The 14,179-nt window shown below is 45.5% G+C and overlaps 1 protein-coding gene across 2 annotated transcripts in view; it reads right to left on the bottom strand.

The window, feature by feature from the left end:
• Positions 1-4,224: 4,224 nt before the first annotated feature.
• The window catches only part of XPO6 (exportin 6), a 626,381-nt gene continuing 616,426 nt past the window's right edge, over positions 4,225-14,179 (bottom strand). For both annotated transcript variants that reach the window (XM_085628383.1, XM_085628384.1), the window contains exons 23-24: positions 7,086-7,316; positions 4,225-4,932 (exon numbers count right to left, since the gene is read on the bottom strand). In XM_085628383.1, coding sequence (XP_085484509.1) covers positions 4,831-4,932; positions 7,086-7,316 — 333 coding nt within the window. In that variant the 3' untranslated portion in view covers positions 4,225-4,830. The remainder of the gene's footprint in view (positions 4,933-7,085; positions 7,317-14,179) is intronic.

The raw sequence follows: 14,179 nt of genomic DNA, 5'->3' as shown, positions 1-14,179 counted from the left end.
CCTCTTCCCTCTCCTTATTCTATTTCCCTTCCTAGCCTTCTCCCTTAGTGTTCTTCCTTCCAACAGCACTTGTCTTCTCTCCATTCTCCCCTGCCACTCCATCGAATCTTTTCTCTCTTCCCTTGCGCCATTACTTCTTTTATTCTTCCTTCCTACCCTTTTCTTTGTTCGTCCCCTCCATTCATGCATCTAGCATCCCTTCCTTTTGACTTTCTTGCCCTCCTATCAGCCGCTGCAAGAAAGCTCGCAGAAAACCTCTGAACCACCATGTGTGGTGGGTGGTGTGGAACTTGGGCGTGGAAGCCTCTAGGGGTGGGTGGCGGTATGTGATGATGATCGAGTGAGAGAAGAAATCTATCAGCAGTCTCAATTCCCTGTTAATGCGTCGCACCTTCTATATTACATTATGTATAATTACATCACTAGTGTCGCAGACTCACGCACGCAGACTATCCTCATGTTTGGCTAAAAAAAGTGTATTTTTGCTTGTATTTCATACATTTTACTCCACGTGTACATTTTCTCCCTCGCGCCTCACAATATGAGGATGTTTGGAGAACTCGTATTATTCATACACCTTCATGCCACCATTTTTGGTGCAGTGTTACGTGTATATTCAGAGTGGTAAGACGCATTGGGAACGATGGTTTAAACTCTCAAAGTTCTAACGCTTTGGAAAATTCCAGAATGCCGCTCCCTACTTCTAAGCTAGAAACGCTAAATCATCAAAACTTTTGCCTACTTAAGTTTCACTTCGGTGCGTAGATCTTCCACCTGTTGATGTCACCAGGGTCTGCCGCTTGCAGAGCCAAGTAATTATTTTTGGGTCACCTAGAATGTAGGTGCATAAACACAATGCTGCTATTTGAGCACATTGGCCACATTCATTAACCCATTTGCATGATTCATTCAAGTTAAACAAGAAAAGGACTTATTTTTTGAGCGCAAAATCGCTTTTGTGATTCACTTACGAATGTATACTCGTAAAAAAAAAAAAATCAGTTTACTCATGCATAACATTACTATGCTATGCTATAGTCCAATATTATACATGACCCAAATGCTTTCCGTTGGTTGTGGCTATAGGCCTTCCAGTATGGGGATGCTGTAAAAAGTGTGTTTTTACTTTTGCTCTACATTAAAGTAATTCTCTTCACATAAAGAGTCTTTCTTTAAAAAAATATATAACAATTAAATAAATGTCCAGGCGGTTCCACAAACCATCAGTTTGTTACGGCTGGCCTAGAGACAGCTTTAGTGCCTTTCCAGTCTCATGTTTACAATAAAAAAATCATGTATACGTATGAATAGAGGAGGTTTGACTCAGCCCTCGTTATCCACTGGTATGTTCAAGCGTCAATCACATGTTGCTGCCACCCACCACAGCATGCAGCAATGGATCAGCCCACTTCATCCTTTGGTTGTCTTGCACTGTGAGTGATGGCACTTCGCCTAATTACATGTGCACAGCTGTCTAAGGGTACACAAGTGACTGACTGATGGTGTTCCTGGGCTGCTGGGTCACTCCTGCATTTTTATATTTTGTATGTGTTTTCCATTTTTTTACATATTGCATATGTTTACACACTTGCCAAGGTCAGAACTATTGGTTTGCCAATGTTTTTTAAGATATGATTGGGGGAAGTTTTAGCTGTCTTCCAGATTCAATGCAATTAGAAACACCTTACAATGGCTGTGCTGCTTAGGAAACATATCAGGATTTTCACTGTCAATGGCTTTCTGATTTTTTGAATTGTAATTATTACTATATGTCCATCCATCACCCAATAAAATATTCATCTTCAGTGTACTATATGGTGATTGTGCCACATCTTTGTTGCTTTGTTAACATGTGTTAATCCGCAGCGGGGTATCCTACCAATGGCTGTGCTGCTGTTTAATGTCGCCAAGATTGATGCCAGGGGAGTACTCTATTTTGTTTCTTATTCATCCCTGTCTCAAAGCAGAGGACTCTGCAGCTCTCTTTTAGAACAAGTCAATCCTCTTTGCTTGTGGGCAATAGTCTGGCTTCTGTTAACTTGACACACAATTCCTAATATTAATGGTGAATTTGACTTCCATAGCAATATAGAAAATAGAAATAATTTCAGGAGAGGCAATTGCAGGTTAATAATGAGGATATAGTAGCTGAGATTTAAGCTGAAGCATTTCACACCGCACGTGTTAGAAGATATTGACACATTTGAACGCCCAAAATAAACATCAGGATTTATCAATCTCTGATTTTGTGGGTCTGTCCAAAAGCATTCTCCCATTTTCATAGTAAAGCCCAAGAGTAAACAAGCATTGGCATAGCCAATAGGTCTTGCCTTTGGGATCCTATAAGGGTTTAGCCATGCAACAGTTGATTTTGTTGCACCAAGAATATTGTGGTGGATAAGTAAAAAACATAAGGTACCAAAGGCGAGACCTATTGGCTATGCCAATGCTTGTTCTAAATTGGTCTTGAGTTTCTTGTTGAGTGGGTGTTTCATTTATTGACTGTGCGTACAACAAATGCTTAAAACTACCTTCAGATAAGCCTAAACTGCTCTCCTTCACACTACCACAAAAGAGAGCATTTGGGATTATTAATTTAAGCCCTGTAAGCAAATAAGGGTCGTCTGGACCTTTTACATCGTGTACCTCATTTTGGTACACTACATAAAAAGCCAGTCTCCTACAGTCTAGCACTTGGGGAGAATCACAAAAGTGAGAAGTCTGCAGTTAAAAGTATGCATCAAATGGATTTTATTTTTCTTAATGGAGTGAAAGTCTGTAGGGCAGGCCATATCCAGCAAATGACTCCGTCCTCCACAAGAAGGACACCGGCAAAAGAGCTAATTTTGTGATTTCCGAAAGTTAATTTATTTTAGGTTTATTTGATTGATTGGGTTTGTTTTTAAACAAGAGGGGAAGAAATAAGAAGCAAATGTCTCAAATGCATGCTTCCTTTTAATGTTGTTTAAACACTTAAAGGTATCAATTTTGTATTGGTAAATAAAACAGCAGCAGCTAAGTCAAACAGTTCAGCGTGCAGTGCATCTGGATGCTGAAGCTACCACTAAGATATCAAAAATGAAATTACTATGGTTAATGAGAGGTGTACTGAAATCTGGGACCACCTCCAATTTTAGTCATCAACACTAGAAAAGCAGTCGTGTGGAGTATAAGGCAATGATGGGAAGTAAGTATTTTTCTGTGTGCCTTCAACATCCTGTGAGCCATCACTATAGTCAGCAGCTGCAAGAAAAAGAAAGTAGGGCACACCACAAAGAAACCAATCAGTATTATAGGGGTTATAAACATTTCTGCCTTACTTCTAGTCCTTCGTAGTGGCTGTGTACTTCTCATTATTAATACAATTTTAAAACCTTTCCCTGCTCAGATGTGATTGGTCCGAAAAACGGTGGCACTAAAGAACTTGGTTTTGGCATTATTTTCTTCTCTTCCTTCTGAAGCCAAGAATACTCTCCGAGAAGAGGCAGCACACACCAAAGATGTTACTATAATTTCCTTCATCACTCTAGATCCCAAATGTGAGAGAGATGGTGAAGGGGAGTTTGAGAAGGGCATATGACGGCATATGTTCAGAGGGTGAGGCCATATCCATGGTGGTAGAAAATGGGACACAGCCTTTCCTACACAATGTTTAAAGAGGAGACATCTAGCTATAATCTACTGTTTGAAAGTAAAACAAAAACTAGAGCTAACAGATAGTTTAGATCAGCTCTTCTAGGGAAGATGATCTATGAAAGTTGTGGGTTTCCCGTTTAGGTCTTGTCTACAGACAAGAGTTTAGCTGTTTTATCAAAAGGACACTTGTGCACTATACCAAAAATTGTCAGGGGGATTAGAGCCCTCCCATTGCCTGCCATTGGTTGGTTTGTCTGTCACTCATTTGCTAACTTATTTGATTGCTTTCCTTGTGTTTGTCCCTCCTCTGGAGGATAGCCTCTTTACCCTCCTACTGATTGGATAGTTTCCTTTTTCATTCAGCATTTGATATGACCTCCCTCATGCAGAAAAAGTGAACCCTTTCTTAAACAGTCCAACCCAGGACAGAGGTTTCTCTGCCTAATCTAAAGAGGAATGTTTTAGGAAAGCATGTTGCTTGAATGTTGGAGAGTGATGCTAGTTCAGGCTAAAACAAAAACAGGGCAGACATTTTGTTACCAAGAATAAAAAAACTTTGCCTAGGACTAAAAGGAACTTAACAGAACCTTTCAAACAACGTAAGCACTTTATTTTCAAATACGGTGTCCTCCTTTCACAATGGAATGATAAAAACAAACATTAACAACAAATAAAAGTCTCTCTCTGCCCCAGGCTCCATGCAGAGATGCTTGAAGGCAATTTAAAATTAAAACGAGGAGGGGAGAGGGTCCAGAGCGAGACTCTTTTCAGACTCTGACAAGGCTGGCAAAAAGCCCACAGACTGCGGGACTGGGAGTTGGAATGATATGAAGGTTTGAATGTCTGAAACCTAGTTTGTTGGGGGGGGGAGGGGGTCCTTTTTAATTCAACAGCTAAAATGGTTCATAGTTGCCCAAAGTTCTTCCAAACTGAAATTGGTGGACAAAGTGAATGTGCTTAAAAACGTTTCGTTCAAATCCAGAGGGGTTTCCCTCAGTTCCAAGGCTCTTGAATTGGGCAAGGGAGGGGGTAAGACTTAATCCGGCAACAAGGTTAGGGCTTTGCCAGCTGTGGAGAGGAACAAAGAGCATGGCGTGAACATCTGGCTGTGAGAGACGTGAGGCGTGTGTCCGTCTGTCCTGACAACATTCAAGAGCAGCAGCAGCAGCATTAGATTCCTCTGTACAGTGGCAACTATAGTTTCACAGTTCCGGGTGGCAGGCTATGATTGCAGAGTCTATAGTACCGCAGGTCATTTACCAGCCGATGCACATTCTGGGTGAAGGAGGGCAGGTCCTAGAGGAGATAAAAACAAAGACAGAAGCACCGCTGAGAGACAGTGTTTTGGATATTTATGACAAAACTTGAATGGGATAAATCCTGTTCAAACCTGCCTTGTGCTCAAGCTCTCCCAACCAGTGCTTAATTTGTACATAAATAAGTGCCAGGGCCCTTATCAGGAGGGCAATGCATCTTGCACCACCCACTGCACATACGAGCACTGCCAATGATCTTATTAACACAACTACTAACCATCAGACCCCTACACGTGTGACATTTTATACTATTCCAGGCCTCCAAAGCTATAAGAATGGCTTGGGCGGCAGGTATTCATCATTTTAAAGTAATATCGGAATAATAAGCAAATGTTGTACTGATCTCTAAATTAGACAAATAGTGTTACCATTTGGCACACTGTCATATGTGCCGGTGTTGACAATTAACTGCTGGTGCTGAGCACCGGAAACCCCCGGCTCAATTTAAGCAGTGCTCCCAACACTCTCCCAAAGGATATGTTCCTTATTACTGCAATGTCATGATCAGCTTGAAAGATACTCAATGTTCAGGCCAGGCATCCAGGGGCTGTGAATACGAAAAATGAGAAAATCACTGGTAGCCAGAGCTTAAAATGTGCCAGGCTGAAAATTTCACATTCCAGTGGGCATGACCTCAGCTAAGTCTTCAGTGAGCCTACCCCTTATGATGCTAGGGACAGTCATTGATAGACTCAGACCTGAGCACTTCAGTTTTAAGCCGTGAAGGGCTAAGGGTCTAATGTCCATCAGTGGGGCATGTCACAGAGCGGGGTGGGATCAGCAGGTCTCACTGATTTCCATCCCACTGTGATAGGTAAGGGACTACCAATGAGAGGAGGCAGTAGTCCCCATCTCTTCAGGAACCATAGAAGATTCCCTTCGGCCACCCGAGATGCAGCCCAGTAACTTTATTTTTGTTTTTTGGGATGAGCGCGTACATGTATGTATAAATGTTTGTGCATGCATGCTCTGGATGAGTGGGTTGGTATGTATATGCTGGGTGTCAATATGTGTGTGAAAGAGCGTGTGTGCCCGCCCCACACCTGCTGCACATTACAGGCTACCACTTCTGGTCACCCACCTCCAATGTGTCCTGCTGTCCACAGTCTTGTCTAGTTTTCCTCCAATATTCAGAAGATTCTTTTTATAAGGGTTAGATTACACTTTGGAAATCTCCCAGGTGATACATCATCTCTCTCGACTGCTTTTTAAAAGCAACGTTTAATTCACATGCAGCAATTAAATCAGTCAAAAGTTGGGGAATGTAAACTAGGAGGAGGGATCTGGTGGCTTATAAGAAGGCAAGTGTGAGAAGGGTGAAGTGGGAGCAAATGGGGGCTTGCGGGGGTAGGGGACAGGTGGCTGCGATACATGGTGGCCCAATAGTAAGCAGTATGGAAAGGGAATAAACTAAATGACTATTACATTCTGTTCCATTACCACAACAGAAAATCAGGTTAGACTCTCGTGTGTTTTAAAGGCCAGCATCAGATTAATTTTTTATTTACCAAGCAGTCAGAGCATACTGTCTCACACAGACACACAAGAGAAATGGCATTAGGAGGGCAAAGTGCAAATGTGACAAGCTATGGAGAGCAAATAGGTTTTGGTTTAATGGGTTAAAACATGCAGCATTAGCACATTAGAGTGAGATAACAGAGGGAGCCAGGCAGGAGAGAATGGAGAGGGCTACAGATGCAAAATAGTCCTTAATGCAGTTTGATACAAGCTCTTAAGCGGAGGCAAAACTATACTCCCAAAGAGCTAATAGCATTAGGTGAGGGATCAATACTCTACTGAGCTGAGCCAACACATGACTGAAAGTCTCCAGCCAACGGTTGAAAGAGGCTGGTCGAAAAATGCCAATGACTGAAAGAGGCAGACTTAAGCTCACAATGTATATTGTTAGCAGTAAGTCTGCTTGACAGCAAAGCACAATACTCAGACCTAAAAATGCGAGCTGATGCTTTGACTTCGAGGCATCCTTAGTAGTAAGTTACTATGTGACATAGACAGCACTCCAATGATCAGAAAAATGGTTTATAAAAAGGAAGAGGAGTACAACTGTGGTAGCATCGAATAAAGGCAGACCGCCATAGCACAAAACCCTTCAGGTCATCCTCTGCCTCTTACCCGATCCATTTTGAAGTTTCTTCCTAGTACAGTTTTCTGATTGGAGTCTATACCATCACAGGTTCCCAGAAACTCGGGTAGGAAGGCAGAGTAGAAGCTATCAAAGTCGACAGATGCCATGTTATAAATGGCAATGCCAATCTCCTCTTGCAGCAGGTCATGCGACTTATGGATGAGAACTTGAAGTAAGACATTGACGAACTGGAACAGCATGGTTGTGCGGAAGATCTTCTGCAAAGACAAAAAAAAAAAAAAAGGCTATGTTGTACCAAATGAATATTCAGATCTTGCAAATACACTATTGGCACATACAAATGAGGGGGAATCTAACTCATCCTAAAAAGAATATTTATATTATCAACTGTCTCCCAAAAGTAACAACGGTTCTCTAACATTTAACGTTTCATTTTAAATTAACAGAAAATGCATTTCATATGTATATTATGTGATATCTCATTTTGATACACCAGTGTATTATGTATGTTTGGAAAATTCTCAGCCAGGAAATGCATAAAAAATACTTACCTCCAATATGGAATATGTTACTAACCCAGTAGACATCTGTTTGTGGCATTTATTGCTGTAGATAAACATGCTGTGCTACTCCTGCCATCTAATGCTGGGCCTGGATGTGTGCAAGTTGTTTTTCTTAAAAGAAGTCTTTCGAGTCATGAGGTTTGGGGACTCCTCCACTTGCTGGTAATGAGCATGGGCATCAACTCCATTGTTAGTTTTTTTTATCTCATAAAGCGGCAGAGGATGGAATGAGAGGCTAAGCAATGTATCGAAAGATGTCCATTCGAAAAAGGAAAGTAAGATAGAAAGGTGACTGCAACAGCCACAAGTGTCTGGGAACGAGGGTGGGTGCACGAGAATCCACTACATGCCATGAAGACGTCTACTAGGTAATTAAAATTTTCTGTTTGAGGCATGTGTAGTTATATCTACACATGCTGTGCGTAGACTGTAAAGGAGTCCTCCCAAAAGCGTTGGCTAACCTGTGCGGTTTCAGTAGTCTGACAATGAGTATGGAGTACTGCCTGGACAGCCATGGCCTGTTGGCAGGTTAGCACATCCACACAGTAATGTTTTGTAAAGGTGTGTGATGTTGCCATGGTAGCTGCTTTGCATATGTCAGCTATTGGAATATTAACCAGGAAGGCCATGAAAGGTCCCCTCTTTGCGAGTGAAGTGGGCTTTAGGAGGGATAGAGAAAGTTCTCTTAGCTTTAGAATAGCAGGTTTGGATGCACTTGACTATCCACCTGGAAATGCCAGATATGATGGGGTGTTCCCTTTGAGGGGTTTTGAGAAAGCCAAAAATATTTGTTGAGTTTTTCAGAAAAGATTTGTCCTAATACGCGAGGGCTCGTTTGACATCCAGAGTATGAAGAGCCCTTTCTGCTACAGAGTCTGATTGAGGGGAAAAACAGGAAGTTCTATGGTTTAGTTCAGGTGGAACTGCGAAACCAAGCAAAGAAGAAATTTAGGGTTGGTGCAGAGGTCAACTCTGTCCTTATGTACTTGAAAGAAAGATTTTTCTAAGTTAAGTGCCTGGGGCTCACTGACACGCTGAAGGAAAGTAATGGCAGCCAGAAAAGCCACTTCCAGGAGAGGAACGGAAGATGGCAGCAGTGGAGAGGCTCAAAAATGGCATCTATGAGTCTAGTGAGGACAATATTGAGGGTCCATGATGGAGCCGGAAGAGTCAGAGGAGGGATTATCCTCTTGAGGCCTTCCAAGAATGCTTTGATAACTGGAATTCTGAAAAGGGAGATATGTTCCCTATTCTGTAGGTAAGCAGCCACATCGGCTAGATGGAACCGACAAGAAGTGAAAACCAGTACGCAAGTTTCTAGATGCAACAGGTACCAGCCAATGTCTTTTACTCTAGCTGTGAGGGAAGGAGTTTACGATGTTCTGAGTGACAATAATGGGGAAATCATTTCCATTTGGCTGCTTAGCATGTTCGGGTAGTGGGTCTATGCCCTTCTTTCAGGATGGGCATGCATTTGGGTGGATATTTGAATTCTAAGAATTCAGGAGCCAAATCGCAAGATGGAGGGACTTGGGATCTGGGTGTCGTATTTCTTCATGGTTCACCATGAGAAGATCCAGCCTGATCGGAAGCCTCTCGTGCGGAACCACTGGGAGGTCCAGAAGTGTTGTGAACCATTTTTGGGAGGCCCAATTGGGAGCCACCAGAATGAGAGTGAGGGACATCTGCTGTAGCCTCTGAACCACAAACTGCACCACTGGGAAAGGAGGAACAGCGTATGCAAATATACCGGACCAGTTCATCCATATGCAAAAAGACCCTGTTCCCATGAGGAGCAGGGTCAAGACTGATTTGCATATGGCTGGGTCTGAACAGGGTGGCAGGTGTGAGCAAAAGAACAATAGAATCAACCCAGATCTGTTGACTGGAGGAGAATGTATGATTCATTCGGCATTCCGTCCACCATTTGTTTGCATAGCACTTTTCGCCCTACATGGGGTATGCCCAGACGTGGGTCCCTTGCTCGCTGTGCCACTGGATTCAAGCTAGCCTGGCTGATGAGGAGTAATGCCCTGAAACCAGTCCCAGGATGCTGGTTTCTGGTCCAGGGAGGACCTGACTTGGCAGTTCGGGTTCGACTGTTCCATGGGGAACAGGGTCAAGACTGATTTGCATGTGGCTGGGTCTAAACCGGGGTGGCAGGTGAGCAAAAGAACAATAGATTTAACCCAGATCTCTTGAAGGGGGGTGAATGTATAATTCACCATCATGTCTGCCGATTACAGTTCATCCATAGTCATTGCCCTTGGACTGTGGGTGTGGGAACCTAGATGCAAAGTTTGGTATTTTGCGTTTTCTACAGTTGCAAATAGGTCTATCCGAGGAAAACGCCATTCTTGGAAGTTCTCGTGTAGGACTTGAGGGTGGAGTTTCCACTCGTGGGTTTGTTGCCAACTTTTCCCCAGCAGGATGCGGAAAAGTCGTTGCCCACCCCCAGGCGGTCCTGCGCATGCAAGGTGAACATATAGGAGTTCTAAGTAATTTACCTAAAGGGTTGGGTTCCCAGTGGCCTTGGACAGGTAGATGTTGCAAATGAGCTCACCACCCGGAGAAGTAGGCATCTGTTATGGTCTCCTGCAGAACTGGGTTGCAAAAATGCTGCCCCTGCAACATTTTGGTATTCCACCACTGCAGAGTGATGAGCGCGGCTGCTGATCAACACTAGATCGTTTCAATGACCCTCGACTGGAGACCACTGCTGTGCTAGGCATTCCTGCAATGGATTCATATGTAGTCTTGCATTGAGAACTATTGCAATGCAGGAAGCCATCATGCCTAGGAGGTGCATAACTGTCCTGGCTGTGACCTGGTCCACTGACCTAGTGGAATTGCTCCCCTCAAGGCGCAGTACCATCTAGTAGCTGCTGCTTACCCCTGGTCAGTAGTCTGAGGCACGTGTCCACCCGCAGGCTCCTGCGTGCACCTCATCCCTGGTAGTCTAGTTGTAGAGCGTCACTGCTCTGTTGCTGGGCTGACACTCTCTCTGCTTTTTCTGCCTTTCTTCTGCTTTTTTCCCTTTTCTCTTTCTCTCCCTTTCGCCCCTGCAATCCCTACAGCCCTGCCCTCTCTCCAGTGACCCTTCCTGCATATCCCTCCTTTCAGCTGTCCAGCCCCTCCCCCCGCAGCACTACTTAATGGCGGCAGCTGTGCGTAAACGCAGTGGGTGCGCAAGTGGCAAAGGCAAGGCCGTCTGTGCCCATCCACTCCTGGACCACGCCCAAAGCCATGACCTTGGTTCTCAGAACTTCCACCACTACGATGCCAGCACTGTCCCCGCCCTCAACTCAGGACGCGACACCGCCTGCCACCTCGTGTCGTTGAAGGAGACCCCAAGGACCCTTCGCCTGTCGGAACTGCAGCCACACCTTCACCCACACCATAATGCCAGATCCTCTCGCAACCCCACCGACCAACAGCGCACCCGACCAGCTCAACTGCATCCTCCTCAACGTGCAATCCGTCCACAAACATGACACAAATCTGGGACCTCCTTGACGCCACCTCTCCAGACATAGCCTTTTTTACGGAAACCTGGACCAACCCCTATAATGGACCAGACATCCAATTCCCATCCCTGATGGCTACAAAATCACCTGCAAGCACCGCGTTGACCAACCAGGAGGAGGCATCGCCATCGTCCACAAGAACACTCTGCGACTGTCCACGCACTCTAACAACAACCATGGAACACCTCCACTTCCAGATCCAGACCAACCCCAACACCCTCCTCCACGGCACCCTCTACAGAACCCCCAGCCCCTCGCCCGCCCTTCACGGACACCATCGTAGACCCCATCGCACCCTAGGCTCTTCCATCCACCGATTACATCCTACTCATCCCTCAACTTCCACCTGGACAACCCCAGTGAGCAGAACACCGCCTACCTACTGGAGAACCTCGCTAACATCTGACTCAAGCAGCTAGTCACTGCATTGAACCATAAAGCCAGACACACTCAACCCAGTCTTCTCTGCCAGCGGGAACATCACCTACAGCAACACCACCGTACATCCTCTAGACTGACCACCACTGTGTGCATGTTGTCTTCGCCACACCCACCATACACCACCACCCTCATCACGTCACGTCATTGTGACATTGATCGTGAGCCCCACTCGTGTAGAAGATGTATAGTGGTCTGTATGTAGACACAGCATAGTTGGCATGTGGCATTCTCGATGGGCCAGTCCAGATAAGGGATGACATGAATGCCCTGCTGACTTAATTGTCCTGCTGCTACTGCGAGGCACTTTGTGAACACTAGGGAAGCTGTAGTGACAACGAATGGGAGTACCTTGAACTGATAGCGTTTGCCGCTGACTACAATCCTGAGGCAGTACTGATGCTCTAGGTGTATTGGTAGGTGAAAGTACCCATCTTTCAGGTCTAGAGTGGTCATAAAGATGCCCTGCTGTAGAAAAAGTATGACTATACGAAAATTGCAGGAAAGTAGGATCTGCTTTCATGGTTACCCCCACTTTTTGGCTGGTGTTTGTGATTTTGACTGTAGTCTGCTGGGATCCTGCTAATCAGGGACCCCAGCAACTGTGCTCTTGTCTCCTAAATTGGCTCTAGTAAGTACTTTGGTACATCCACAATTGCTTACTCGCGTACCCTTATAAGTCCCTAGTATATTGCACTGAGGTACCCATGGCATAGGTACACCACGGGTCCACCATGAGCAGCATGTATTGTGCCACCCATGGGAATCTACTTTAGCTACAGGCCTCCCATTGCAGCCTGTGTGAGATGGTGCTTACACCCCTCACATCAGATAAAAGTTTCCTTATATCTGAGGTCACTGCACTTAAAACCTATAAGTCACCCCTACAGTAGGCCCTTCAGTACTGAGGGGAGGGTGCTTGGTTATAAATGAGCAGGACACCGCTACAAACCCCAGAGTCGATTCTCCAGGCTTTGTAAGTGCGTTCAGCCATTTTAAGATATATAGCGGACATCAGTCAAAACAAGATGTCTAACAATATAATGTGTGCACCGTACCTGGTCATGTTTGGTATCACACATGTTGGAATCATACCCAAACAGCAGATCCGCTGCTGGAAGTAGGATCCCATGTATGGGGGGGCTACTTAGGAGACCCCTCCCTGTACTCCTGGTAACAGCCTTTCAGGGTATGCCAGCAAGCTAGTGCTGCTGACAACCACAGACACGATTCTGCCCTCCTGCTGCTGAGCTCTAGCAGGGGGAAGGTAGAACAATAGGTTTCTTGTCACAGGTGAGGTGTGACCACCTCCCAGGCAGGACCGAGTGTATTGGGCTGGGGTGCTTTGCAGCACCATCAGACTGCAATGAAGGGTACATTTGGTGCCCTCCTTGCATACTCCAGTTTGAGCCAGTTTAGTAACCCTTGGTTCCCACTCTGACGCAAATCTGGACAAAGGACAGGGGATTATCCTCTAATCTGTCCAGCCCCTCCTCCCCGCCCAAGTCATTCGAAACCTTTTCCTAGGGTACTTAAGGGCTCACTGTGGGTGGATCCTCAGATTCATCGTGGAACAAGTCTTTGAAACCAAGACACTCTGACCGTGTGGACACCTGGACTTGGACTGGAACAGACACGTCATCTAGGAAGACTCCTGCTTCTCCTGGTCTTGCTGTTTAAGACTTCTGCCTTGTCTGTGTTCTCCAGAAGACCTGTAGGCATCAAGGACATCCGAAGTAATCTCCCTTGGAGTGAAGAAGTCACTCCCCTGCATCTGAATGCACAGCAACCAAGTTGATCAGTCCGCTGCTCCAATGGACTGCATGAGGCCCAGCAACACAAGTTCTGCAACTCCCCTGGCATGTCTTTTCTGCAATTTTCAGGACAGTATCCCACGTATGAGCTGCTAGGACCAAACTTAAGAGATATTCAGGCTACAAGAAGCTCCAGCCTCCAGCACCTCATCCCTTGAAGATCAGCGTCCTTACTGCATCCCTTGCATCGTGGGCCTCCATCTTTGGTGAGATGCCTTAGGTCCTCTTGTGTCCCCCTGTGCCTTTGGCCGCCTGTGGGTCCTCTTGATGGTCTTCCTTTGCTTCAGTGGGCTACCCTGCTTTCTCGGAGCCTGCTCTGACTCTCCTGCACTTGCTGGGCTCAATGTTTGCATCTTTTCGCTTTCTACGCCATTTTTCGCTATCAAGGCTTATGGACACCGACCACCTAAGACACAGACGTTTGACGTGGGACAGCTCATGCACAGCTCCTGGTCTTTCTCAGCATCTCCTGATCCTCACAGATGCAGTAACAAGGTCACCGTGAACCTCCTGACATCGGTGGGCATTGTGCTTCCGTGCCTCCCGGTCACCTCCGAGTCGCATAGACATTGTCCCCTCTGCTTGCAGGTTCTCATCTTTAAGATTCCACCCTTGGATTCCACCGGACTCCTTCACAGGCTTCTCAAGAGGCATCTTCTTAGTAATCTTCCATGGTCGTTTATAGCAGGTTCCGATGTCTCTTCACCCCTAAGCACCCGGCTTCCCTGGTACAGATAACCTGGTTTCTGGAGCATCCGCTGGTGGGTGGCTTTCCAAC

Source organism: Triturus cristatus, chromosome 10 (assembly GCF_964204655.1).
Source record: "Triturus cristatus chromosome 10, aTriCri1.1, whole genome shotgun sequence".
Taxonomy (NCBI): Eukaryota; Metazoa; Chordata; class Amphibia; order Caudata; family Salamandridae; genus Triturus; species Triturus cristatus.
The sequence above is the reverse complement of the archived record's forward strand: the minus strand, read 5'-3'. Positions and strand labels throughout refer to the sequence as shown.